This window comes from Balaenoptera physalus (assembly GCF_965194825.1).
Source record: "Balaenoptera physalus genome assembly, chromosome: 5".
Taxonomy (NCBI): domain Eukaryota; kingdom Metazoa; phylum Chordata; class Mammalia; order Artiodactyla; family Balaenopteridae; genus Balaenoptera; species Balaenoptera physalus.
In genome coordinates, this window is record NC_138884.1 from 14,002,944 (window position 1) to 14,028,892 (window position 25,949).

The window sequence follows — 25,949 nt, forward strand, 5'->3', positions numbered from 1 at the left end:
TTGTCCATTTTCTACTTGGACTGTTTGCTTTTTTACCGTTGAGAGTTCTTTACATATTCTAGATACAAGTTCTTTGTCAGACATGTGGTTGGCAAATATTTTCTCTTAGTCTATTGCTTAGTCTATTGGTTTTTTTTTTTTCATCCTCTTTGCAGGGTCTCACATAGAACAAACGTTTTTAATTTTGATGAAGTCAAATTTACCTATTATTTTTTATGGATTGTACTGTTGACGTCGTGTCTAAGACTCTTCAAGGAACTCCTAGGTCCCCAAAATTTTCAACTGTTTTATGCTAAAACTTTTATAGTTTTACATTTCACATTTAAATCTATCATCCATTTTGAGTTAAGTTTTGTACTAGGTGTAAAGTTTAGGTTGAGGTTCATTTTTTGCCTATGGATATTCAAATGTCCAGGAGCGCTTTCTGAAAAAAAAAAAAAACAAGAGAACAAACTATCTTTCCTTCATTCAATTGCTTGTGCACTTTGTAAAGAAAAATCAGTTTGCATACTGTGTGAGTCTATTTCTGGGTTCCCTATCCTGTCCCATTGATCTAGGTATCTGTCTCTCTGCCAATAACATAGATTTGATTACTGTAGCTTGAAATTGAGGATAAGGATTCTTCCCACTTACTCTTTTTTTTTTTTCAGAATTATTTTAGCTATTCTACTTCCTTTGCCTTTCCATATAAATTTTAGAATAATCTTGTCTATATCTGCAAAAAAGTATTGCTAGAATTTTAATAGGAATTGCATTAAACCTATATTTTAATTTGAGGAGTATTCACATCTTTACTATGTTGAGTCTTCCAATTTATGAACGCAGTATATCTCTCTGCTTATTTAGATTTTTAATTTCTTCTATCAGCATTTTGTAATTTATAGCATATAAGTCTTATATATGGTAGGGTTATACCTAAGTATTTATTTTTATCCCAGTGATTGTAAGTGGTATTGGATCTTTGAATTTGGCTTCCACATATTCATTGCTAGTATAAAAATACGGTTTATTATATGCTGATTTTACCTTGTGATCCTGATGTGAGTTCAGGGGTTCTAGGAGTTTTGGTAGATTCTTTGGGATTTTCTATGTAAACCTTCATGCAATTTACAAAACTGAGCAATTGTGTTTCTTTCTTTCTCACCTGGATGCCTTTTATTTCCTTTTGTTGCCTTTTCTGTGCTGACTAGAACTTCTGATACTACGTCAAATAAGAGTGGTAAGAGTGGACATCTCTATTTTGTTCTCTGTCTTGGGGAAGCATTCGGTCTTTCACTATTCAGTGTAAGGTTAGCTGTAGGGTTTTTGTAGGTATTCTTTGTCGAGTTGAAGAAATTCTTTTCTATCCCTAGTTTTCTATGTGTTTTTATCATGAATGGATATTAGATTTTGTCAAATGCTTTTTTTCCCATCAATTGATATGCTCAGATGATTTTTTCTCCTTTAGCCTGTTTGGTGGATTACATTGTTTGATTAGTGAACTATTTTCAGAATGAGGTAGAGGCTAACTCTATTTCCCCTCCTATTTCTTCTCCACCTTTTTTCCTAAATCTTGCTTTTCTTCTTAATTTTCTTCCATCTACTGATATGAGGCAATAAAAGAGCCTGACTTTCCCTGCCTGCAGCTCTACTTATTATTCTCTTTTCTCTTACCTCAGCTATTACTTCCTTCTATCCATTATCTTCCCATTCGAGTTTACCCTCCAGAGTGTAGAGTCCAGACAGTTACCTTCTTACATCATTAAAATTGGCTCTAAAGCCTCCATTATTACCTCATTCTATCAAAATAAAGTTCAATTCCATCAGCAGAGCTTATTAAACCGTTCAAAAGCTGATCAGCTTCTTTTTTGCCTACTAGCACCAGTTAATTCATTCTCACAATTGTTCATGCTCCAGTCAAGCCAAACTTTTTTTTTTAACGTTTTTATTGGATTATAATTGCTTTACAATGGTGTGTTAGTTTCTGCTTTATAACAAAGTGAATCAGTTATACATATACATATGTTCCCATATCTCTTCCCTCTTGCGTCTCCCTCCCTCCCACCCTCCCTATCCCACCCCTCTAGGTGGTCACAAACCACCGAGCTGATCTCCCTGTGCTGTGCGGCTGCTTCCCACTAGCTATCTATTTTACGTTTGGTAGTGTATATATGTCCATGCCACTCTCTCACTTTATCACAGCTTACCCTTCCCCCTCCCCATATCCTCAAGTCCATTCTCTAGTAGGTCTGTGTCTTTATTCCTGTCTTGCCCCTAGGTTCTTCAACACCTTTTTTTTTTCTTTCTTAGATTCCATATATATGTGTTAGCATACGGTATTTCTTTTTCTCTTTCTGATTTACTTCGCTCTGTATGACAGACTCTAGGTCCATCCATCTCAGTACAAATAACTCCATTTCATTTCTTTTTATGGCTGAGTAGTATTCCATTGTATATATGTGCCACATCTTCTTTATACATTCATCTGTTGATGGACACTTAGGTTGCTTCCACGTCCTGGCTATTGTAAATAGAGCTGCAATGAACATTTTGGTACATGACTCTTTTTGAATTATGGTTTTCTCAGGGTATGTGCCCAGTACTGGGATTGCTGGGTCATATGGTAGTTCTATTTTTAGTTTTTTAAGGAACCTCCATACTGTTCTCCATAGTGGCTGTATCAATTTATATTCCCACCAACAGTGCAAGAGTGTTCCCTTTTCTCCACACCCTCTCCAGCATTTATTGTTTCTAGATTTTTTGATGATGGCCATTATGACTGGTGTGAGGTGATACCTCATTGTAGTTTTGATTGGCATTTCTCTAATGATTAGTGATGTTGAGCATCCTTTCATGTGTTTGTTGGCAATCTGTATAATATCTTCTTTGGAGAAATGTCTATTAAGGTCTTCTGCCCATTTTTGGATTGGGTTGTTTGTTTTTTGATATTGAGCTGCATGAGCTGCTTGTACATCTTGGAGATTAATCCTTTGTCAGTTGCTTCATTTGCAAATATTTTCTCCCATTCTGAGGGTTGTCTTTTCGTCTTGTTTATGGTGTCCTTTGCTGTGCAAAAGCTTTTAAGTTTCATTAGGTCCCATTTGTTTATTTTTGTTTTTATTTCCATTTCTCTAAGAGGTGGGTCAAAAAGGATCTTGCTGTGATTTATGTCATAGAGTGTTCTGCCTATGTTTTCCTCTAAGAGTTTGATAGTGTCTGGCCTTACACTTAGGTCTTTAATCCATTTTGAGTTTGTTTTTGTGTATGGTGTTAGGGAGTGTTCTAATTTCATACTTTTGCATGTACTTGTCCAGTTTTCCCAGCACCACTTATTGAAGAGGCTGTCTTTTCTCCATTGTATAGTCTTGCCTCCTTTATCAAAGATAAGGTGACCATATGTGTGTGGGTTTATCTCTGGGCTTTCTATCCTGTTCCATGGATGTATAGTTCTGTTTTTGTGCCAGTACCATACTGTCTTGATTACTGTAGCTTTGTAGTATAGTCTGAAGTCAGGGAGCCTGATTCCTCCAGCTCCATTTTTCTTTCTCAAGATTGCTTTGGTTATTCGGGGTCTTTTGTGTTTCCATATAAATTGTAAAATTTTTTGTTCTAGTTCTGTGAAAAATGCCAGTGGTAGTTTGGTAGGGATTGCATTGGATCTGTAGATTGCTTTGGGTAGTAGAGTCATTTTCACAATGTTGATTCTTCCAATCCAAGAACATGGTATATTTCTCCATCTATTTGTATCATCTTTAATTTCTTTCCTCAGTGTCTTATAATTTTCTGCATACAGGTCTTTTGTCTCCTTAGGTAGGTTTTTTCCTAGATATTTTATTCTTTTTGTTGCAGTGGTAAACGGGAGTGTTTTCTTAATTTCACTTTCAGATTTTTCATCATTAGTGTATAGGAATGCCAGAGATTTCTGTGCATTAATTTTGTATCCTGCTACTTTATCAAATTCATTGATTAGCTCTAGGAGTTTTCTGGTAGCATCTTTAGGATTCTCTATGTATAGTATCATGTCATCTGCAAACAGTGGCAGCTTTACTTCTTTTCCGATTTGGATTCCTTTTATTTCTTTTTCTTCTCTGATTGCTGTGGCTAACGCTTCCAAAACTATGTTGAATAATAGTGGTGAGACTGGGCAACCTTGTCTTGTTCCTGATCTTAGTAGAAATAGTTTCAGTTTTTCACCATTGAGGACAATGTTGGCTGTGGGTTTGTCATATATGGCCTTTATTATGTTGAGGAAAGTTCCCTCTATGCCTACTTTCTGCATGGTTTTTATCATAAATTGACGTTGAATTTTGTCGAAAGCTTTCTTTGCATCTATTGAGATGATCATATGGTTTTTCTCCTTCAATTTGTTAATATGGTGTATCACATTGATTTGCGTATATTGAAGAATCCTTGCATTCCTGGAATAAACCCCACTTGATCATGGTGTATGATCTTTTTAATGTGCTGTTGGATTCTGTTTGCTAGTATTTTTTGAGGATTTTTGCATCTATGTTCATCAGTGATATTGGCCTGTAGTTTTCTTTCTTTGTGACATCTTTGTCTGGTTTTGGTATCAGGGTGATGGTGGCCACGTAGAATGAGTTTGGGAGTGTTCCTCCCTCAAGCCAAACTTTTGTAGGATATTTCATGCTTCTTTGGAGTTTCCATGCTGTTCCCACTTGCTGAAATGACCCTGAACTGCATTCTTCTCTTCTGGCATTTTCTGTTAGCTCAGGCACAATTAGTCATTACACATGTGTCTTCTCTTTGAGAGTGTACATTTTTCAAAGACAAGGACTATGTCATATTGATATTTGTTCCCCTAATCCTTCTCAGAGTGCCTGACACAGAGTATTAATAAGAGCAGCTAACAACGAGTGCTTGCTATGTGACAGACACTTTCCTAATGCTTTGTGCAGATTTTCTCATTTAATCCTCATAACAGCCCTATGAGAGATATGTTATTTTCATCTCCTTATTGAAGATGACAAAACTAAAAGCTCGGGTAGTAAACCCAGGCAGTTGGCACTAGAACCTCTGTCTTCACCAGTGGGTCATATCGTCTGCAAATACACTAAATCTTTACTGAATGTAATAAATAATATATTCGTGAATACATGAATGAATGAAAACCATCAGTATCATTATAAGTTTCTTTGAAAAATAAAGATTTTCAGAAAAGAATTAATGGCTGAATTATATTTAGCTAAGTCAGTTCCAGATATTTCTAAGTTGCATGGTATCCTAGAAACAGACACCAGAGCCATGGATTCAAATAAATTTGCATTTAAAATCTCTCCCACTTAGTAGCAAATGATCTTGTCATTTTCCGTAATTATTTTAAGCCTTATTTTCCCTAAGAGTAAGAAGAGAATGGGTTCAACTTCATAACTTTTAGTATAAAGAATAAATGGGGGGAAAAAAGACATAAATAACAGAACAGTTCCTGGACACACCCTACCTAGGATTTGCTTCCATTTTTCTCCTTGCTCCCAGGAGCTCATGTAAAATTCCTTGAACTCTTCTTCCCTTCACTCTCATTTTTGTGGTACTGATAACTATTCTTTTTACCATTTTGTCCACAATTTCATACACTCAATTATTTCTTTTACCTGGTTCAACTAAACATCAAAGTTCCCTGTTGCTGCTGCTATTGTTTCTGACACAGCTACCACTGCCCTACTTCATGGTGTTGTCTTCTTGCCCTGCCCCTTAATCCTCCAAGCCCCTCAAAGGTAAAAAAACTGTCTCTCAGCAAGCCTTATCTGATCTTAAGCCTAAATAAGGACTTAGGAGGGAGATGCAAGAGAGAAGAGATATGGGGATATATGTATATGTATAGCTGATTCACTTTGTTATAAAGCAGAAACTAACACACCATTGTAAAGCAATTATACTCCAATAAAGGTGTTAAAAAAAAAAATAAGGACTTAGACAAATGATTCATTCTGTTGTCTCACTTTAGTTTAACTCTCATGAAGATTAAGTTGCTACTCTTAGTGACTAACACTAAACCCAGGTCAGGATATCTATTTGTCAGGCATGTTTTCTCTTTTAACTCATCTTTAATGACCCCTCTTGTAACCTGTAGGTGTATACCACTTCCTCTGTGTAGTTTTCCACAAAGTTTTCATAACTGAATTTAGTGGCTCCCTTTTTTGCATACCTTGTTTACACTCTGAGCAATATCTAGCCTTGTACTGGAGTATTATTCTACTTGTTTTACCTTCCCAATTGCAATATATGTTCTCGAGGATGGTTTTATCACTTTGTATTAACACAGTGCCTTATGTAGTACCTTATTGAGTACACAGTTGGTTACAAGTAAATATTCATTGAATGAATGAACCAGAAAAGTATTTCTTAGAATCTGGCTTGAGACTATGAAACTCCATGACTTGTTTATAACCTCATAAGAAATCAGAAAGAAATATGAAAGCCATTTCTTTGTCCTTTTATTCCAGGATAAGACAGGGAGCCCAGAATGGTATGTTCTCTCAGTTTCCTTAGTGTCTCACCCACTTCAGTCTTTCAGTAGGAGGCTATTTCTTAGCTCTCAGCAGGGAATTGCACACTTTATTAGGAACAGCCAAAATCAAGGTGGCTGGAGTGAGCTGGGCCTGATTCATACTGCTTATTATGTTTTGGTTTAGTATAGAATTGTATAAACTTAGCTCCAGAGTACACAGGCATGGCAGACAGAGGAAGACATTCATCTCCTTACTCTATATTGTTCAGTGTCAAAATGGCTTACTTGTCAAAGCCCTTAAGTACTACAGTGATGGATGTTTTATAAACATATAGCCATCTAGATGTCATAGACAGGATTTTGTCTTTCTTTTTGGAAAACAAAAATTCTCAGAAGTATGCTGGTCTTTCAAAGCCACTCTTCAGTGAGGATTTAATTAAAAGTTGTCTCCAACTTTATTTGTGACTCCCAGGAACAGGGCTATTTTAGAATTACTATAGACTCTGTTTACACTGAGCTCACCGAGATGAAAACTTTGCCAAACTAATAAGCTCCCACAACCCCTAAGATGATCTCCTTCTTCTGGACAAGCTGAATCATTCTAAACAAGTCAAATCCTCACTTTGTTCTCTCTCTCAGCCTAAGTCATCTAAGCCTAAAAACCTATTGAGTACTCAAGAATATAAATTCCTGTGTCCTCTCTATTTCTTGTTATTTTCCTGCCTTGCCAGAAGTCAGCTGAATAAATAACTTCTATCTACCACAAGCATGAGAATATGGTAAAACTCTTATACTTGGAAGCACTCTGCTTAGTCATTTTAGAGGAGCCCGGGCACATGGGGCAGGCTTTCGTGAAATTCATGTGGAAGTGTAAAGAAGGTGTGGTACATGTAGACAATGGAATATTACTCGGCCATAAAAAGGAACGAAATTGGGTCATTTGCAGAGACATGGATGGACCTAGAGACTGTCATACAGAGTGAAATAAGTCAGAAAGAGAAAAACAAATATCGTATATTAACACATATATGTGGAATCTAGAAAAATGGTACAGATGAAGCTATTTCCAGGCCAGGGATAGAGATGCAGACGTAGAGAACAGACATGTGGACACAGGGTGGGAAGGGGAGGGTGGGGACGAACTGGGAGATTAAAATTGACATAAATACACTACCATGTGTAAAATAAATAGCTAGTGGGAACCTGTTGCATAGCACAGGGAGCTCAGCTTAGTGCTCTGTGATGACCTAGATGGGTGGGATGGGGGGGGGGGAGGGAGGGAGGTCCAAGAAGAAGGGGATATATGTATACATATAGCTGATTCACTTCGTTGTACAGCAGAAACTAACACAACATTGTAAAGCAATTATACTGCAATAAAAAAAATTAAAAATTTTTTAAAATTAAAATAAAATTTTAAAATGTAGAAGGGTAAGTGATGGACCTGAGTGACAGTGGAATATGCAGGCAGGGTTGTTCAGCAGAAAACTGCTGAAGAGGACTGGAGACCTAGCTTTGAGTGTTCAAGTCTCTTTCCTGCTTCTGAATAATAAGGTAAGTTTCTAAACCACTTTGTACCTTAGTTTTCCATCTTTGAAAGTGTGATCCATTCCTTCTCCACAAGTATTTGTCCCACAGTTTGAATTAAGTTACTTTCAGTGTCTCTTCAACTATAAACTTCTATATCAACTACACAAATGAGGTATCTTATTAAACAAGGTCTAAGATAATGATAAAAATATATTCGCATAGATTACTCAATAAAAGAAACCCTAGACTGAAAGGCAGAACTGAAAGGAAACTCTTTTTCACCATTTTTCTCATTCTGTTTTTCTTGTCCCATCTTCCTTTCCCAGTGCAGCACACCATCCTGCCAGCCATCCTGGTGTGCTGACCTCCACCTTCCGCTAAACATCTGCTTGACCCCATTAGTTCTCTGATTCTCTTAGCTCCTCCACAAGCTCCTATCATCTGAAGATAGTCAATTTATTTTTAATGGCTTTCTCCTCCACCCCTACACACACACACACACACACACACACACACACACACACACACGCATACGCATGCACATACTCACTACACACACCCCTACTACAGCCCCTATTTCTCCAACCCTGATCTTTTAGCATAAGGACAAGCTTGGAAATCACCACATGCCCCAGATCATGGCAAGTCTCCAAGAGGGCAAAGAACAAGATCTGCAGCCAGATGGCTGGGCTGCTTTTTCAGATGACGATTGTCATTTTCTGAGAGGGATGCAGAGCTCTCAACATTTGCTACTGAATGGAGGGTGGGGAGCACATTTAAAAAACAGTTCAGATATTTATAATGTGAGTGACTGTGAATAAGACCTGACTCTGAGCATTAGGATATGCCTTTTATATGTGCTTTTAGTTGACATTTCTCAAAAAAGATATATACCTAACTGGGAATAGAGGATAGTTTCTCTGGATGATCAAAAAAATCTTTTTCAGAGAAATCCAGAGACCTACTGTACTGCGAAGAAGGAAAATATCTTTTGTATTTGGGAAATTTTAACTTATCAATAGACACTTGGTCCCCTGCTCTGTATTATGAAGCACGAGGATTTTTGTTTTAGTAAGAAAGTTTCATTAGAATCTTCACTGAAACAATGACCTTCCACCTTATTTTGACAGTAACATTTCACTGGGTCTTCAAATAGGCTATTAGATTAGCCCTACTGTTATTTCTGACAAATTCTTCCTCTCTAGTTATTTCTTTCCACTGTGAATAATTTGATAATATGATTAATGTTTTGAGCTCCTTCAAAGACCTTATAGGGAAAAAAATTACAAATTACTATTGATTCCTTATCTGAATCCACACTGTATTTTATTTGGGTCATTGTTTTATGTAGTAATTTTGTGTATTATTGTATCACAGCTTGTTAGTGGCCCAGCTGTGAGGTACTGATCAATGGTTCAGTTTCAGCCTTGGAGGGTATATTGTATAAAGTTTTTTCCATAAGTCAGCACTGGCCCTGACTCTAATTAACATTTTCAGTGTTGATTTGAAGTATGGAATAGGGAGTAAGCTTATTAAATATGCAGATTACTTTATAATGAGTAGGGGTGATTATTGACTAGAACCACACTGTAAGAATTCATTAAGGACCTTGACAAATTAAACAAGGTGATTAGAAGTGAGATGAAGTTTAATAGGGACAAATATGTGATAATTCACTCAGAGATGGAAAGAACAAACTCTGTGTACGTGTGTGTGTGTGTGTGTGTATCTACAATAGTTTAAAATTGGGGGATGTAGGCAGTTTCAGAATGAATCATCTGTCAATTGTAAATTTGAAATGTAGCACTGGTGTTTATAAAGAAAATGACCAAAGTCACCTAGCAGTGGAAAAGTTGTTCAGGACTTTTAAACTACTGTGATCTATTTATAAGGTCCATAACTTATGCAAAAATTGCAATAGAAGAGAAAAAAGATGGCTTAGTTAATTACAAAGTAAAAAAGGGAGTAATAGATCCTGCGAGTAAAAGTAAAGGGATTTAGTGTTTAACTCAGCAAAGAGAAGGCTGAAGGAAGAAAATGAAAAAGAAATGTTTTATTACATAAAGAAATAGTGTTCTAGAGGTGGTGAGTAGCTATTGTCCATGTGACTGGGAACAAAATGAGAGGATTATTTGAAATAGGGGGGTTTTAGGTTAGGCATGAGTAAGGACTGCCTGGTGTTAAGTTTTCTAAGTCATAAAAATGTCTTAGGAAGAAAAATAAAGTTAGTTTTGGAGGCTGCCTTATGTACCTTAAGGAATGTAATCAAATTATGTGATACCTCCAGGAACTCTTTCAACTCTCTGATGTTATGATTGTATTAGGATTCCTTCTTAACATCACTTAGAAATGTGTTGATCCTCAGGGAAATTCATGGGGATTACTCAAGTCCTTCCTGTATTTTCAAGGATATAGGAACATGAAAATCTACTATTCTACTATTGAAGTATATTGGATTATTTGAGGATATTGTCCTAACAAATTTTACAATTAGCTGACATTCGATAGTAAATGTAATGAAATGCTGGCCATACAAATTTAGGATAATTCCATATTTGTTCATATTGTCCTGTGTAAATAAATATTGCATCTTCATGATATGTAAGAAAGAAACTGCACAGGAAAATTGCAGAGCAATTGAATTCACAGAATATTCAGCCTTTTGCAATGGAGTTTTGCTTAATTAGTATATATATATGTGTGTGTGTGTGTGTGTGTATCATGAAAGACTACTTTATTTGACTAATAGGCCATTTAAAATAGAGAACAGGGTCATAAATGATAATTCTGTCAGCAGGTGGAAAAATATAATGTCTGCCACATATCAGGATGCACGACATGACGAAATTATTTCCTAGCTTATAATGTGGGTCAACAAGTCAGGCAAGACAATCAGATTTTCAGATGACTGTTTTCTCGCATTTATTTAACATTGTCATTTTGGAGAGAGTTTAACCATCACCTTTATTAATTACTGCCTCACAGCAGCAAGAAGGACAGAGTGCTTCCTCCTTCCTCTGGGTTGTCTAAAATGACCTATCATATCCACAAGTCTGAATCAACTTCTAAAAAGTGTATGGGAACTGCAAGTCTCTCCAAGTGCAGGGGGATGTTCCCCCACCTAGTCCTTGACACCCGTCTCTCTCAAATGCATCTATTTTACATGAATTTCCAGTATTACCTGTGACCATCCTGTCTATACCACGTGGCAGATAGGGGCGCTCTTGACTACTCTTTGGGGGGAAATATTCCTAAATCTCTCAGGAAAGACTTGAAAGTCATCTCCTGGGATGTAATCCTCCATGCCTAGTAATCTAGCATGTAGGGACAGTGTTTGGAAGGGAGCAATGCCCTCTTATGAGTAACTCTACACACTTTTCCTAGACCAAGCACATTTGGAATTCTGATGGATATTTAAATAGTTTTTTTAAAGAAGTTCAGAGCACAGAGACCTGAAGCCATCTTTTATCTAATTTACTCTGGTGAACCACATAAGGTTGGGTGTGAGGGTATGTGAAGGATGTAGGACAGAAGCGGGGCGAGGGACAGAACAGAGGGGCTGGAGAATGAGGCACCACTCAGGCCTTATTCGAGCATCCCACATGGAGCCCTTCTCATCCGCTGACCCTCCTCTGTAAATCCCCAGTCCTCTTTGGTCCTCATATGGTTCCTCTAATAAAACACCCTCTCCAACCAGGGGGCCTCCCTTGGGAAACTCTCCCTGTCTCTGCAAGTAAAGGAATCCTAGCCCTCTGCCTTGCCTGATATCCTTCAAACTTGTTGGCCTCAGACTTCCAACTTCTGCTGTCTTGAAAAGGAAAAAAAATTCTGGCACCACGAGAGAAAGAAAAACACAAATACATCCTCTCCACTAGAGATAGCTGTGTCTGGGTTCCTCCTGAATTACCTTGCCCCATAAATTATACTTTTTTAGGCTATACAATCTCATCTTCTATGAGAGAATTGTAGTTCCTCCACTGGTGTGACTTTGACCTTAATCTTTTTAAAATAAGAAACCTAGCATTATTGGGCTAAAGAATATCCAACTCTTTCCTGAGCCTGCTTTCATTAAATAGTGTTAGCCCTCATGCACTTAAAATAATTCTCACTGAGCTCTTCAGTGTGGACTGAACCATCTGCAAACCAGATTTTCTTCTGACATCAGGGAGTGTTAAGAGTCCTGCTTACCGTACCATCTACCCTTGATACCCTTATGTTTCATCAGACATCCTTTCCAAACTTGTGTCTGAGGAGTTGGGAAAGCTTCACTAAGCAGGAGGAGCTACTAGGATTCAGAATGTGGTTTCTCAAAGGACAAGTGGCCATTAGCTACATTGCAGTAGGGAGACAGGAAGCCTTTCCATATGCTTATCTGTTCGCCTATAAGTAGAGCATTCATATTCTTGAGACGTCTTCCTCTTTATGTAAATACTCAACCCTTGAAAGAAAAAAATCCTAAAGTTCAGCTTTCTATAATAACACTCAGTATTACCAAAGGTGACTATTCTCTCTTTGTTCTGGTGCTTATCTCTTCTTTAGCTACTAAAACCGTGAATTCTTTTACATTTTTTTAAATCATTTCAGTTAGCAGAGTTAGTTGAGCAATTTTCTTCACCACTTCAGTTTGCTTCTGATATTTTCATCAGAAATCACTCATCAAACCAACCACTAAATTGGCATCTCTGTTTCCACACTGCTGAATAAGTATCCCTCTCAGGAATAGACATTCCACCTTGTACTGGATCCTATGTTTACCACAATATTGGACTATACCTCAGCTTTTCCAGATATTTTGTTTCAGTCCTATTTGTTTAATTTTTCTTTGTATTTGCCTTGCCTCTGAATTTATTTATGGCAAACTGTCTTGTTTGCAAACGATTCACTGGTGGTCCAATAAAGCTTTTGCAGCGGATTTTGATACAGGGAAAATTTCCAAAGCTCTCTTTCAAAATGTTGTATTTTCTAAAAAAAAAAAAAAAAAAAAAAAATTTTTTTTTTCCCTACAAAATACTGCTGGCCATGATTAATCACCCACAGAATGGCTGGTAATATATAGTAAAAATCCCATTTTTATGCAATGCTAGTTTACTTGGAATGCTGGTTTTCCAAGATGAAAGCATCTTTCTAATAAAGAAGTACAGCCAAAACAAATGAACCTCATTGATTGCTGTTTTTCAGACCCTGGGCTAGGTTCTGAGTTTCAAGATAAATAAAATAAATAAATAAATAACATTCTTTTTTAAAAATCGTGAACATCAGTAACATGCGTTCTAATGAGGTAAACAAAGAAGTAAAATTTCGAACCACAATGCTAAGATGTGAACATATTTTGAGTATTAGAAGAGCACAGGAGAAGCAGCTGAGTTTGATCTGGAAGGGAAAAAATTCACCAGGGAAGATCAGGAACGATCTTAAGCTGAGAAAACACCTGCCAAGCAAGGAATGATGAAATGGTCTGTTTGCCGTATAATGTGAATATGAATGAAGCAAAAGGTTGTTTTTGAAAATGAAAAAAAAAAAGTTTTTAGGCCAAATTTTTGAAGGATCTTGAATGCTACAGAGTTTGAACCATTTTCTAAGGGCGGTGAGGTATACAGGAAGTATTTAAATAAGTGAGGGATGGGATCGGATTTGAATATCAGAAAGAACACGTTAGCTGTGGTATGGAGGATGGATTAGAGGTAGGTGGGAGTAGAGATAGGGGAAAAGCTTAGAAATAATTTCCTAGGTAGAAATGATGAGGGTATTGGCAATGGAAAGGCAAAGGTAGTGACAGATTCCCAAGATTTAGGGGGTAAAAATGTACAAAACTTGATGAGAGGTTAGATGGGATGTGGGAGTTAAAGGCCACAGGTGAGGAAGAGCTTTAGCTGAGATGAATCTATTGGTGGGAAAAATCAAAAGATGGCAATTCTAGAAATCATAATAGAGGACAAAGTAACAGCAATAATAGTAATAAATTAATAACTGCAACTATCAGTAATTGAGCACTTAAAGAGTAAGTTCTAGGCTAGGTGTCTTGTATCAAAATCTACTTCAAACTTCCAGATACCTTATTATAAAATGATTGTTTCCCCTATTTAACAGGGAAAGGAATTGCAGTTTGGAGAATTTTAATTTTTCCAAGGATTGAAACTCAAATCTTTACATCTTCAAAACCCATGTTTCTAGAAACAAAGAGGTTGCCCAGTGCACAGCTGTCGTCAGCACCGCTCAGTGGCAGGCCTGCCTTACCTGACCACCTCAATACATTCTCTGGTCCTTTTTTCTGCTTCTTAGGTCTCTATAACACTAATGTTCACTCTGCTGGCCCTCTATTATGGCATGTCATTGTTCTTTAAGTGTTAACTTTTGGAGTACCTTTTGTGCTTGGAAAACCTGCCTCTGTGCCCTGCCCACGACAGCTCTCAGCCACTGCAACCAATGAACTGCAGTGGGCACCAGGCAGGCTCTTTATGTGGTTGCTAATGGGCTCTTGGAGTTACAACAAAATGTGTCCTTTAGCAAATGCTGAAATTAGCATCCAGAGGAGGAAACTGGGGAGAGAGTGTGGGAGAAAAATCCTGAACTGAGTTGGCGGACACTTTTAACGTGTCCCTGCTTGTTTGTTTCTCTTTCATGGTCAGCCCCTTTGCCTGAAGCATCTAGCACCTATCCTGTCAACCACGTTCCATTTTTCTCCCCCTGAAGAAAAATCCTTCTGATGTGATAACTTGAGTCGACGTGTTTCAACCCATTAAAAATGGGATTAGACGTAAAATTCCCCACAGCTAAAGCTGGCAGCTCACTCTTGTCATTTGTTGGTGAGCATTCCATACAACCAGACTCAAATATGAAAGAAAAAAAGAGAGAGAAAAAAAAAGGGAGAGAGAAAAAGAGGAAGGAAGGAAGGAAGGAAGGCAGAGAGAGAGAGAAACAGAGAAAGGGAGAGTAGATGGAAAAGAAAGGCCTATGAGAGTTATTTTACAGTTTATGTAGGTAAGAGCTATTCCCTTATTAAAGGAAAATAGGTAAAAATATGAGTGAAAGTTCACTGCAGAGGGTATAGGCATTAGATTTTTAACTAGTTGACAGCTTTAGAAATGTAAGTAGCAACACATTCATTATAAGATAATTTCATTAGCAAAGTCGTATAAATGTCCCAAAAAATTCGCTATGAAGAAAGTTACCATTTAGTATCATAGAGTCATACATTCTTGTACTTGGAAAGGAGATGAGACATTAATTCAACTCCAATTCATGAATCTCCTTGTTAACAATATAAGGAGTCATCCTGCCACACACACACACACACAGGCAAACACACACACAAAATCCATTAAAAATCATTAAAAGGACATTATAAGGTGAGGAATTATTATAATAATAATCTGTGTATAAAAACGATAGCTTAATTGAATACTGATATGACAGGATCACTAATCACTCTTTGAGGAGGACCCTGGTACCCTCTCCATTTATAGATGAGAAAAGTAAGGTTAAGAGCTACCTAACATTACACAGCTCACAAGTAACAGACCTGCTTGACTTAAAAAGCTAACCTACCCAATATCAAAGCTATTGCTATCAGATATAGCTAATATCAGACTATCACATGTATCAAAATTAATTTTCAATGCTTGAAGGGCTTTAAGTGTTTATTCTTCTCATGGAAAGAGTTTGTAATCAGCCTAGATCCACCCAAATTCCTAAAATTTACTTCCACAGAAGTGTCCTAAATTACAGTTTCTCAATATATGGAATGTTCAAGCAAATAGTTAAATACCACTTACCTATCAGACAGTATTGTTTAGTATCCATGGGTTGCTAGTCGTATAGGACACCAGTACAAGACATAAAAGAATCTCAGTAAGATGTTGAGAAAATAAGACTGATTAGAGTGGAAAAGCATTTGCTTTCTTTTAGCATTCACCATGTGTAGCTGTGGACACTCATTTTTACTGTGTGCATGAGTCCGGGGGTGGGGTTGGAAGAGGAGGGCTCGGATGTAATAGATTCACAGAATGATCATTTGCTGAATTTTATGTGAGTGTATGTAGGTTTTGTGTGGTTAGGTAGAAAGACTATATTAGTATGAGTATATTCACAGCTAACTCTTTTTCTAGAATGCTCTAGATTTTCCCATTTCTTCTGTGGCCTGGGTAAACATTGCCAATTGTTAGAAAAGAAATGTCAATATTTGCCAAGGTAAATTAATGTATGTATTAGGGACTTGTTGATTATTTTATAATTATTTTACATTTAAACCAATGATTGGCATGTCTAAATAATATCCACTCAGATGTTGACCTTAAGATATAATGTTCTTGAGGATTACCACAAGATATAATGTTCTTGAGGATTACCACTTGTGGAGTAACCTACTTGATTTCTTTTAGGGCCTCATAATATAGGCCATAACATTTCTTCAGATCTAAAATATTATGAGCATGAAAATAACAAAATTACTACTTATAATAGGTACTCCCTTTCTCTGTTGGGCTCCTAAAACAGCTTTCTTTTTTCCATACTAAGCTATTTGTGCTCACTTCATTTTGCTTTATTTTATTTTTGTCACCTTTGGTGGGCTATCTTGGTGTACTATAAAGGAACGACACTGAATCAGACAAGCTATAATTTTTATTTCAAGCAGATCTCATGGCAAATTTATAAGCTGAACTTGATATCAGAAATGACGCTAGAGGGAACATACCTTTGCTCTAAGTTACAAAATGCTCTGCTATTCTGAATTTGAATTACGTTGAAAATAAACTGTCTTTTTCAGACATCAAGAACTTCACACAGGCAACATTTTAAGATACTGCTTTAAAATTTTTCTGTGTACAAAACAGTTTTGCCAGCTAAAAACCTGTTTGTATTATAATTCTACATTCAAGTTCAAAGCTAATATTTAAGGTGATACTATGGCATGGAAACTTGGTTATATTAAAGATCCCAACACATGATTTCAATTTTCTTTTCATGGAAAGCTAAGAAGGAGTATTAATTTATTTAGCAGTATTTTACTAGTATGACTATTTGAGCAAACCGGTTATATACTTAGATATAGGCATAAACATTTTTCACCCGTACACTATGATCTCACCAAGTGGAAAACTTCTGAAAGTTATAATCAAGATTGATTGCCAGAACTACTAGGCAGCAAGGAGCCAATCCTATCCTGGGAGGGTTTCTGATGAATCGTAACATGACCTCCTCTAGCCATACACCTTTAGGTTCTAGAAAGTGCAAGCTCTGTACATTTACCTAACCTTGCCCTTGTATTTACAGATATTGAATGAATGAGGCATGCTATCATAACCTGTATTGATAAGTTTCATTTCTTCCCCCTGTGTAACCAGTTTAGATCATTGTTAAACAGTGGGAAATATGTTAAAATGTTAATGTTTTGAATATAGTTTTACTCCTACTACTGGAAACATTAGTAAATAAGAAGTAAATTGTTCGTTTGAAACAAAATTCTTATTGCTATACTATTACCAAGATAATTATGGTATGTTCCTACCAAATGCCCTGTCACTCTGGTATTAGGTTGCACCTTAGCTACCTGTAGCTCACTTTTATTCCTGCTTCTGCCCTCATTATTTTTTTTTAACTTATTTATTTATTTTTGTTTATTTATTTATTTATTTTTGGCTGCGTTGGGTCTTTGTTGCTGCACGTGGGCTTTCTCTAGCTGCGGTGAGCGGGGGCTACTCTTCATTGCGGTGCGCAGGCTTCTCGTTGCGGTGGCTTCTCTTGTTGCGGAGCACGGGCTCTAGGCGCGCCGGCTTCAGCAGTTGTGGCTCGCGAGCTCTAGAGCAAAGGCTCAGTAAGTGTGGTGCACGGGCTTAGTTGCTACGCGGCATGTGGGATCTTCTAGGACCAGGGATCGAACCCATGTCCCCTGCATTGGCAGGTGGATTCTTAACCACTGCCCGACCAGGGAAGCCCCCCTCACTATTTATTTACACTTTTGCTTTAGCTTTTACAAATGGTAGAATTAGCTCAATAGTTGTAGGATATTCCAGAAAATTCTTCCCTTCAAATAGCAATTTTTAAATGCATCATTTTATGCAGCAGAAGTGTAGAGCAAAAAGGAATTACCATGATCTCACTCTTTTCCATAGAGTACATGATACACACCGACAACATAAAACTCAATAAAATGCAGATTAAATTTTTCTGAAAGTTATCATTAGAAATTGTCGCAAATATTCCTCTAACAAACACGACCCATAACGTATTTTTTGCCACACAGTTTTGCACATGATGGAAACGGTGACCTGCAAGAGTATTCCCAATACTCTTGCCCATTGTTAGTGTTTGCTGCAAAGACCCCCAGGAAATCATTAGCAAACGCCATCTAGAGACAGACCAAAAGGTCAGAGGTAAACGTAACATGACATTCATGGCCCGTGATTGTGGAGGGCTGTGGGTATTTGTTCTTGTTCAATATATACTATAGTGCTTCAAAGCATCTGCTCCCATTCTCAGAGGTTAGTGAGTTTGAAGCGTGCCAGCATCTAATTTTGAACAGTATTACAAAGACACATATTTGTTCTTAAATGTCAGTCATTAGGGTTGGACACCTACACAAATTCAATGAGTTCCAGTGAAGTGGCAATTGGTTCCCCAAGTTAGAAAATATAGAGTGGCTCAGAAACTCAAATATAAGGAAATCGACCATCAATTTAGAGACGAATAACCTGGGACAAGTAGATAAAATCTGTAACTCAAAGATTGATTTGGAAATCCTGGAGCATTATTCTGTAAAAGAGAAAGCTGAAAACATATTCAGCTATCCAAAAGCATGAAATTTATTCTATTTGAATACAAATAGAAATCTCTCTCTCTCTCTCTCTCTCTGTCTCTCACACACACACACACACTCACACACACACACTCACGCCACTTAAAGCAAATCTAGCAAAATAAATACAGAGAAGAGTCAGCATCTTGCAGTAGAAATAATATGGTTTTGGGAGCTGGTCAGATCTACATTTGAATTCTATCTCTATCCCTCACTGTGCCACACTGAGCTGGTCCTTTATTCCCTCTACTTAAGTTTTCTTACCTGTAAAATGGGTGAAATAGTTCTGAGCATGAGGCATTGCTGTAAGGATACTGTGTGCCAACTGCCTAGCATGTATGTAGTAGCCACTCAGTAAGTAATGACTATTACAAATACTAATTTTTAAGTATACATCTACTTAAACATGTTGTTTATACAAAATGTAATTATTTTATAAAAATATTTAAGCCTTGCCACCTAAAAGAACATAGGCTTAAGGCTTGTAACGTATTGACATTTTTAAAAAACTAAATGATTATATGACTATCTAGCAATGTAATTTAATTTGTAATTTAATTGATGGAATTGCTAGATTTTTTTTCACAGTGAAAACAAAAATAGCATTGCCCTATCACTAGAAATGTCCACCTTTCCTTCAGTAATGATTTTTGTCTTCTCATGATCTATGTAAGTGCCATACACTCTTAAAGCAATTCTCCTTATATATTACATCTTAATGTTAAGAAACAACAAAATAAGAAAAGCAATTTGGCATTTGTATTTACATATATTACTTTTTGCTTCTTTTAACTTTATTTCCACTTGAAAATATTCAGTACTCTTTCTTGTGTCTCTCTGCTCTCCCAATAATCAAGGTCTCTCCAGGACCTTTCCAAGCAAACAGATATCCCTTATGGCACAGTCCTGGACTCGGCGGTGTATGAACACGTTCGCATGAAGGGAATGAATCCTTTTGAGAGGGACAGCATGTATTCCCAAATGTGGCGGATGATCAACCGAAGCAATGGATCAGAGAATAACGTTCTGGAGTCCCAAGCAGGCATTCAAAAGGTACCGGCCATAGTTCTTCATTCATAGTCTACTGTTCTGTCCCCCATATTGGAACTGCTAAACTGAGTTTGATTTACTTCCTTTTTTAAATTTTAACTTTGACATAGAGTTTTCAGTTAAATTATACCTTTTATTGATTTAAGAAGATTTTGAGGTAACTCGCTGTACCAGTAGAGGGAATTAACAGATTTCTGTGGTGTGTCTAAAGGATCCTTTTCCAATGGGATTCCAAAGCTAGAAAACATGAGCTGGTATTTTGTTCAGAACAGGGTCAGGGACATATACACATGAAGACTTGAAAAGATTTTGACAAATCCCATTCCAAATATCATTCAGGTTATCCAGTTTTTTCAAATGATTCAGGGTATTTTCTACACTGCATTTGTTTTTCGATGAAAAGTTTATGTTATGATTATGTGAAGCTCTCTGTGAGTAAAAGTTAATCTTCTCCACAAATAAGGCTTCTACAAAAGTCTGTTTCTGTTTCCAAAAGTGAAAATCTTTATTTGTATCTTATTTTTATAAAACCATCATTTAGAAGTTATTTATAAAAAAAAAAAAAAACTTAGAAAGCAGTCCTTTGTGTAAAAAACATGAAGCTAGTTTTTATTCTGGGCCGTGGTTTATAAACATCTACACAGAAGTAATTCTTTCTTCCTCAGGCCCCATCAGCCTCCATGAGAGAACTGAATGATTTTTGCTTAAAATTTTCCCAGTGGCTATTACAGTGAAAAATCATAAGGGTTGACATTCAATAAGTAATTATGGGATGACTGAATGAATGAATGAATGTCTAATAACAGCATCAATGATGGTATATACTTTTTTTCTGTAACCTTTCACAGCAGAATAATTTGGACTCCAAGTCTGAGTTCCCTGTTCAAAAGGCAAACTCAATAATACCATGTTGGAGAATGTTTTGATGACTATAAAAGTTATTCTGCCACAGGATCTAGCATTATTCTGTGCCTTTTCATATGTTTTCCTTTATCTGCTATTGCTATTGCGATGGTTCCCTAACATCACCCTGGTAATTTTTTCAGTCACTACACTGATATCATTATTTAAAAACTGATAATGGTGACATAAACCTCTTTGCAATTACTAATGATGCTTTTAAATAAGAGAATGTCCTTGAAATGTTATCAATGGCCTCTAACTCCTTCATCCTCATTATATTAATTCCAGTTTCCCAGGGCCCAGGTATTGATCCTCCTGTCTTTGTCTAGAGGCCCATTGGCTTTTAGAAATTAAACACAGTACCCTCCAATTACTGGGGGCATAGAGTGGGGGGCAGGTGAGATTGGGCAGGTGAATGGACCTATACTATACGTTGTCTGGGGGAGAAGGGAGGATAGATTTTAGGATTTACTAGGTACTCATTGTATGTGAATGAATTTAAGCCTCAGAATAATGGTTTGGGGAAGAGTTATTTTCCTTCATATTGTCTACTGTTAAAAACAATTTTGCTTTCTTGCATATAAGTATAAATTGAAGTTCACAATTTGTATTTCTATCCATTTTAGATCCAAAGCTCCTCACACTTTACAACTTTTTTCTATACCATAACATTCCAGAGAAAATTCATTTTCTTTTCTCCAGACATACAGATTCAGAATAAAAATAACTTTTAAACGTACATATTCACCAATTCATTATTTATTCATTCATTCATCCAATATTTGCTAAGTAACAATTATGTACCAGGCACCGAGGTAGGAACTGGAGGTAAACTCAACCACAGACGAATGACCACTGGATTCATGAAATACAGGGTCTGGTGGGAGAGAGAGAAAAGGAAACTAAAATACATGATCAAACAAAATGACTTAAATTGTGACAAATGCTATCAAAAAGACAAATAGAGTGCTATTGTAGAAATTAAGAAGGAAATCTATTCGAGAAACAGTGATCAGGTAAGTTCCTAGAGGACATAAGATATTATCTATGATCTGCCTGATGAAGAGCTGATCATGTAGAAGAGAGGGTGACAAAACATCCAGGCAGTGCTTAGTATAAGCTAAGCTCTGAAGGTCCATTCAAGAAACCAATTTAAAATCAACATGAACTGGAGACTACTGAATGAGAAAATGTGGAATGAGGTTAGCATGCAGGGGATAGATCAAGTAGGACCTTGCCCATTATTAAGAACTTGGATTTTATTTGAATGGCAAAAAATGCTACTGAAATAGGGAAATGTCATGATTCATTTTTATCTGTCAAGATCACCGTAACTGATATATGGGAATTGGGTAAGAGTGTGCAAAGAATAGAAATAGTGAGACCGTAAGAAACTTGTAACTTTCTGCAGTAGCCAGTCAAGTAAATAAGACCTCGTTTTATTTTTTATTCCCATGTTCTTACACACACACACACACACACACACACACACACACACACACCATTACCCTTCATTCTTTGTATTAATACAAACTGGTTACACTTCCTACATCCTGGTATTTTCAATATAATATATAAATCATAGAGACATAGGACATCAGTTGCTACATAGACGCTTTAAGCAGTCATGTATGTAAGATATACATATATATCTTCTAAGGTCTTCAGTGTTCTTTAAGAAAACCTGTTTTAAGTATGTACATACAGTTTCCTACATTTTCTGGGTTTTTTTTTTTAATTTTTATTTATTTATTTATTTATTTATTTATTTATTTATTTATTTATGGCTGTGTTGGGTTTTCGTTTCTGTGCGAGGGCTTTCTCCAGTTGTGGCAAGCGGGGGCCACTCTTCATCGCGGTGCGCGGGCCTCTCACTGTCGCGGCCTCTCTTGTTGCGGAGCACAGGCTCCAGACGCGCAGGCTCAGTAGTTGTGGCTCACGGGCCCAGTTGCTCCGCGGCATGTGGGATCTTCCCAGACCAGGGCTCGAACCCGTGTCCCCTGCATTGGCAGGCAGATTCTCAACCACTGCGCCACCAGGGAAACCCTGGCTTGTTTTTTTTTTTTTAATTTAAGTTATTTGACCATATGGAATTTAATTTGACACATGTGTAAATGTAAAAATAAACTGTAAATATTCACACTGAGAAAATTCCTGAGATTCTATGAAATAAAATTGTTTTAGACTCAGCTATTGACAATCTTGCAGCATATGCTGAGAAATTTAGTTACTCTTTAGGCTTTCATGTTTCTTTTTATTTAAATATGTAGCCATTCCATCGCCTTTCAACTTGGGCTAGTGTTTCTTATGCTGTTGTTAAATGTCATACATTTTAAAAATAAAAAGCTATTATGAAGAGTAGAAAGAACTCTGGTTTTAGAAAAAACTATCTGGTTTTCTTTCTTGGTTCTTCCAATTCTCAGCTGTATAACGTTGGGCAAATCACTTGGTTTCTCTAAGACTCACTCTACTCAGCTGTAGAATTATCACAGTGTGAGAATTAAAAGCCTGGGCTTTGTAGACATACAACCTAGGTATATATCCAGTTCATTTTTTTAAGTAAAATGTGTAAATGTGACTAGTTACTTAAAATCTCTGAGGCTCAGAATTTTTATCATCATATTGAGAATTTCTACCTCTTACGGTTTTTGTCATTATTAAATATATATATGTAAAAGCATCAATAAATAGTTCGATTAGAATAATAAACTCTTAAGATGATCCTGAAGTTTACATGAAAGAATGTATGTGTGAGTGATTTGTTATTACAAAGCATTATTATTTGGTATTTCCTAAGGTTAACCTAAAATTATGACATAATAAAAAAGATAATGCAATAAAAGAAGTAGAGAGCAATTTCTATTCCCTGATAGTCTGCTGATAAAGAAGGCTTACGATTTTAAAACTGCAAATCAAGTCCCCAAGTGTTTATTACACCCCATATACTCAGTTTTCGGATTTACTAGAGGAGTAGTGAAGAATGTTTGTATTAATTTATAATGGAAAATATCAAAGTGAAATGTGCTGATTGTATGTATTTCTTTCAACCAATATCAGAGACAGCTGAACAGTGATTAGACAGAGACTAGGTAGTTATAATAAAATGTATTTTGGTTCAGTTTTCAAGGTCTTAGCCAGCTTTTATTAAAACACAAAACTAACCAACCAACAAACAATAGCCTCTCACCTGCTAAAGCTCACTGGAGTTCATGAGATTGAGAACTACAAGACATGAAATGTGGCTGGTGGACTTTTCCTCAAGTAACCGGTCTTGCACACACATCTCACACAGCAGCTTCCTGTTCTCTGTCACTGATTTCTAATTTGTGCAGGCAGAAAAGACCTCAGAGGTCTTCTAGGTCAATATTCCGCAAAAGACCAAACTTCTACCTTTGACAGGAATTCATATATATAGTAACTCCCTTCCAGCAAAGACTGCATCACTGTGTAAACAATCCTCCCAATCTAGGTGTAACTTTGAATAGATCCCATTAATGCCTCAGGTTGTGCTTGTTTCTAATTGTGCTACCAGTCTCAGTAAGTTTCTCTTACTTGACGGTAGATCCTGGTCGCTTCTAACATCTTTGCTCTGCTCATACCAAAGAAACCTGTATAAATGAGGATTAGGTAAATGAGTTCTGATCTGCTCTCCTTGGGAGACATTTCGCCTGTACCACACTAGCCTAATTAAACTAGAAGAAATGTTCCTGCCTTCCTCTTCCTAGGACGTTTTGCATAAGTAGGAAAAAATGTGATTTGAAAAATATAACTGAGTTCTTTAATGAATTCACTCAACAATTATTTATTGATCAAAACAGCCAGTGTTTTGATCACTGAAGTGAACATAAATGAAAAACAAAAATGCTTCATGGAGTTTACATTCTAGTGGAGGGGGCAGACAATAAACAAGATAAATATGCTGTATTTCAGCAGTGAGAAGAGTTAAGGAGAAAAACAGAGTTGGAGAGAGAAGAAGAGGGACATGGAAACGGAGATGGTCAGCCTTGTTAGATCAGGTGGCCAGGGAAAGCTTCACTAAGAAGCCTTGGAGAGAGAGAGGTGTATATCTGGGTGAAGTGTTTGCAGCCAGAGGGTCAGCTAGTGCAAAGGCCCTAAGGTGGGAACATGCCTGGATGGTCTAAGACTATGAAGGGGGCCAGGGTAGCTCTAGAAATAAAGGGGAACATCAGGAGTGCAGCAATGTCAGAGAGGTAGAGGGCCGGAGGGCAGGGAGGAAACACAGCACATAAGGTCTTGTTACTCGCAGCTAGTCCTGTGAACCAGCAGCTTCAGCATCGCCTGAGAGCTTGTTTGAAATGCAGACCCTTAGGCCCCACCTGCGCCCTTCTGGATGGGAATCTCCTTCTAACGAGATTCCTGGGTGATTCATGTGCATGCTAAAGTCCGAGAAGTGCTCATACAGGGCCATAGAGGGCATTCTAAGCGGGCTTTTACTCAGTGTGAGATATGAAACTCAGGAGTGTTTTGAACAGAGAGTACGTAACATGATCTAACTCATACTTTGGCAAATCATATGGCTGCTGTATTGAGAAAGACTGGAGGTGACAGTGCGGAAGCTGGAAACCAGTTAGGAGGCCACGATGGTGACTCGGCAACATTCCGAAACTACAGCAATGGAAAACCATCCCTGTTAAAACCCAAATACATCTTGGAAGACTATGATTTTAAGTAGCTATTAGCATTAGCACATTAATGGAATTTGGTCTGTCAGATTATTTTAGGAGAGACTGGAACACAAGACAGGTAATTTTTAAGAATCGACAGAGAAACTTCTACATCACAGGTAAGCATCTGACCAGGAATAAAGGATCTCTGTGTAGCACTGAAATAGAAAAGTCCCTGGTTAATAAGAGGGCAGTGTCCATTTCCTGATAGCCTGTTATGTCTCAGGGGGTGAATGACAAATTATTCTAAAACCTCAGCGATAAAGACTACTAGGGAAGAGAAGAAAGTCAGTATTTGTAGGATAACTCCTGTCCTAGACAAAGGATCCCAGTGATAACTACATGATACTTCAGACTATATATTTCAAAGGGGATATAAACTCTGATGGATGCTATGGCAACAGGAAGTGGGTGGCAGTGCTGGCAGCAGCCATATTCAATCAGAAAGATAACATCAATCTGTAAGGTTGTCTGCTTAAGTCCCAGAGCACTATGGGGGAAGGGGGCTTGACAAGGTACAGGTGGGGTGTCAAGGCTCCAG

General features: G+C 37.2%; 1 protein-coding gene across 4 annotated transcripts in view; it reads left to right on the forward strand.

The window, feature by feature from the left end:
* GRID2 (glutamate ionotropic receptor delta type subunit 2) overlaps positions 1-25,949 on the forward strand; it is a 1,427,475-nt gene that overhangs the window by 1,163,223 nt on the left and 238,303 nt on the right. For all 4 annotated transcript variants that reach the window (XM_082461676.1, XM_082461678.1, XM_082461677.1 and 1 more), the window contains exon 13: positions 19,628-19,823. In XM_082461676.1, coding sequence (XP_082317802.1) covers positions 19,628-19,823 — 196 coding nt within the window. The remainder of the gene's footprint in view (positions 1-19,627; positions 19,824-25,949) is intronic.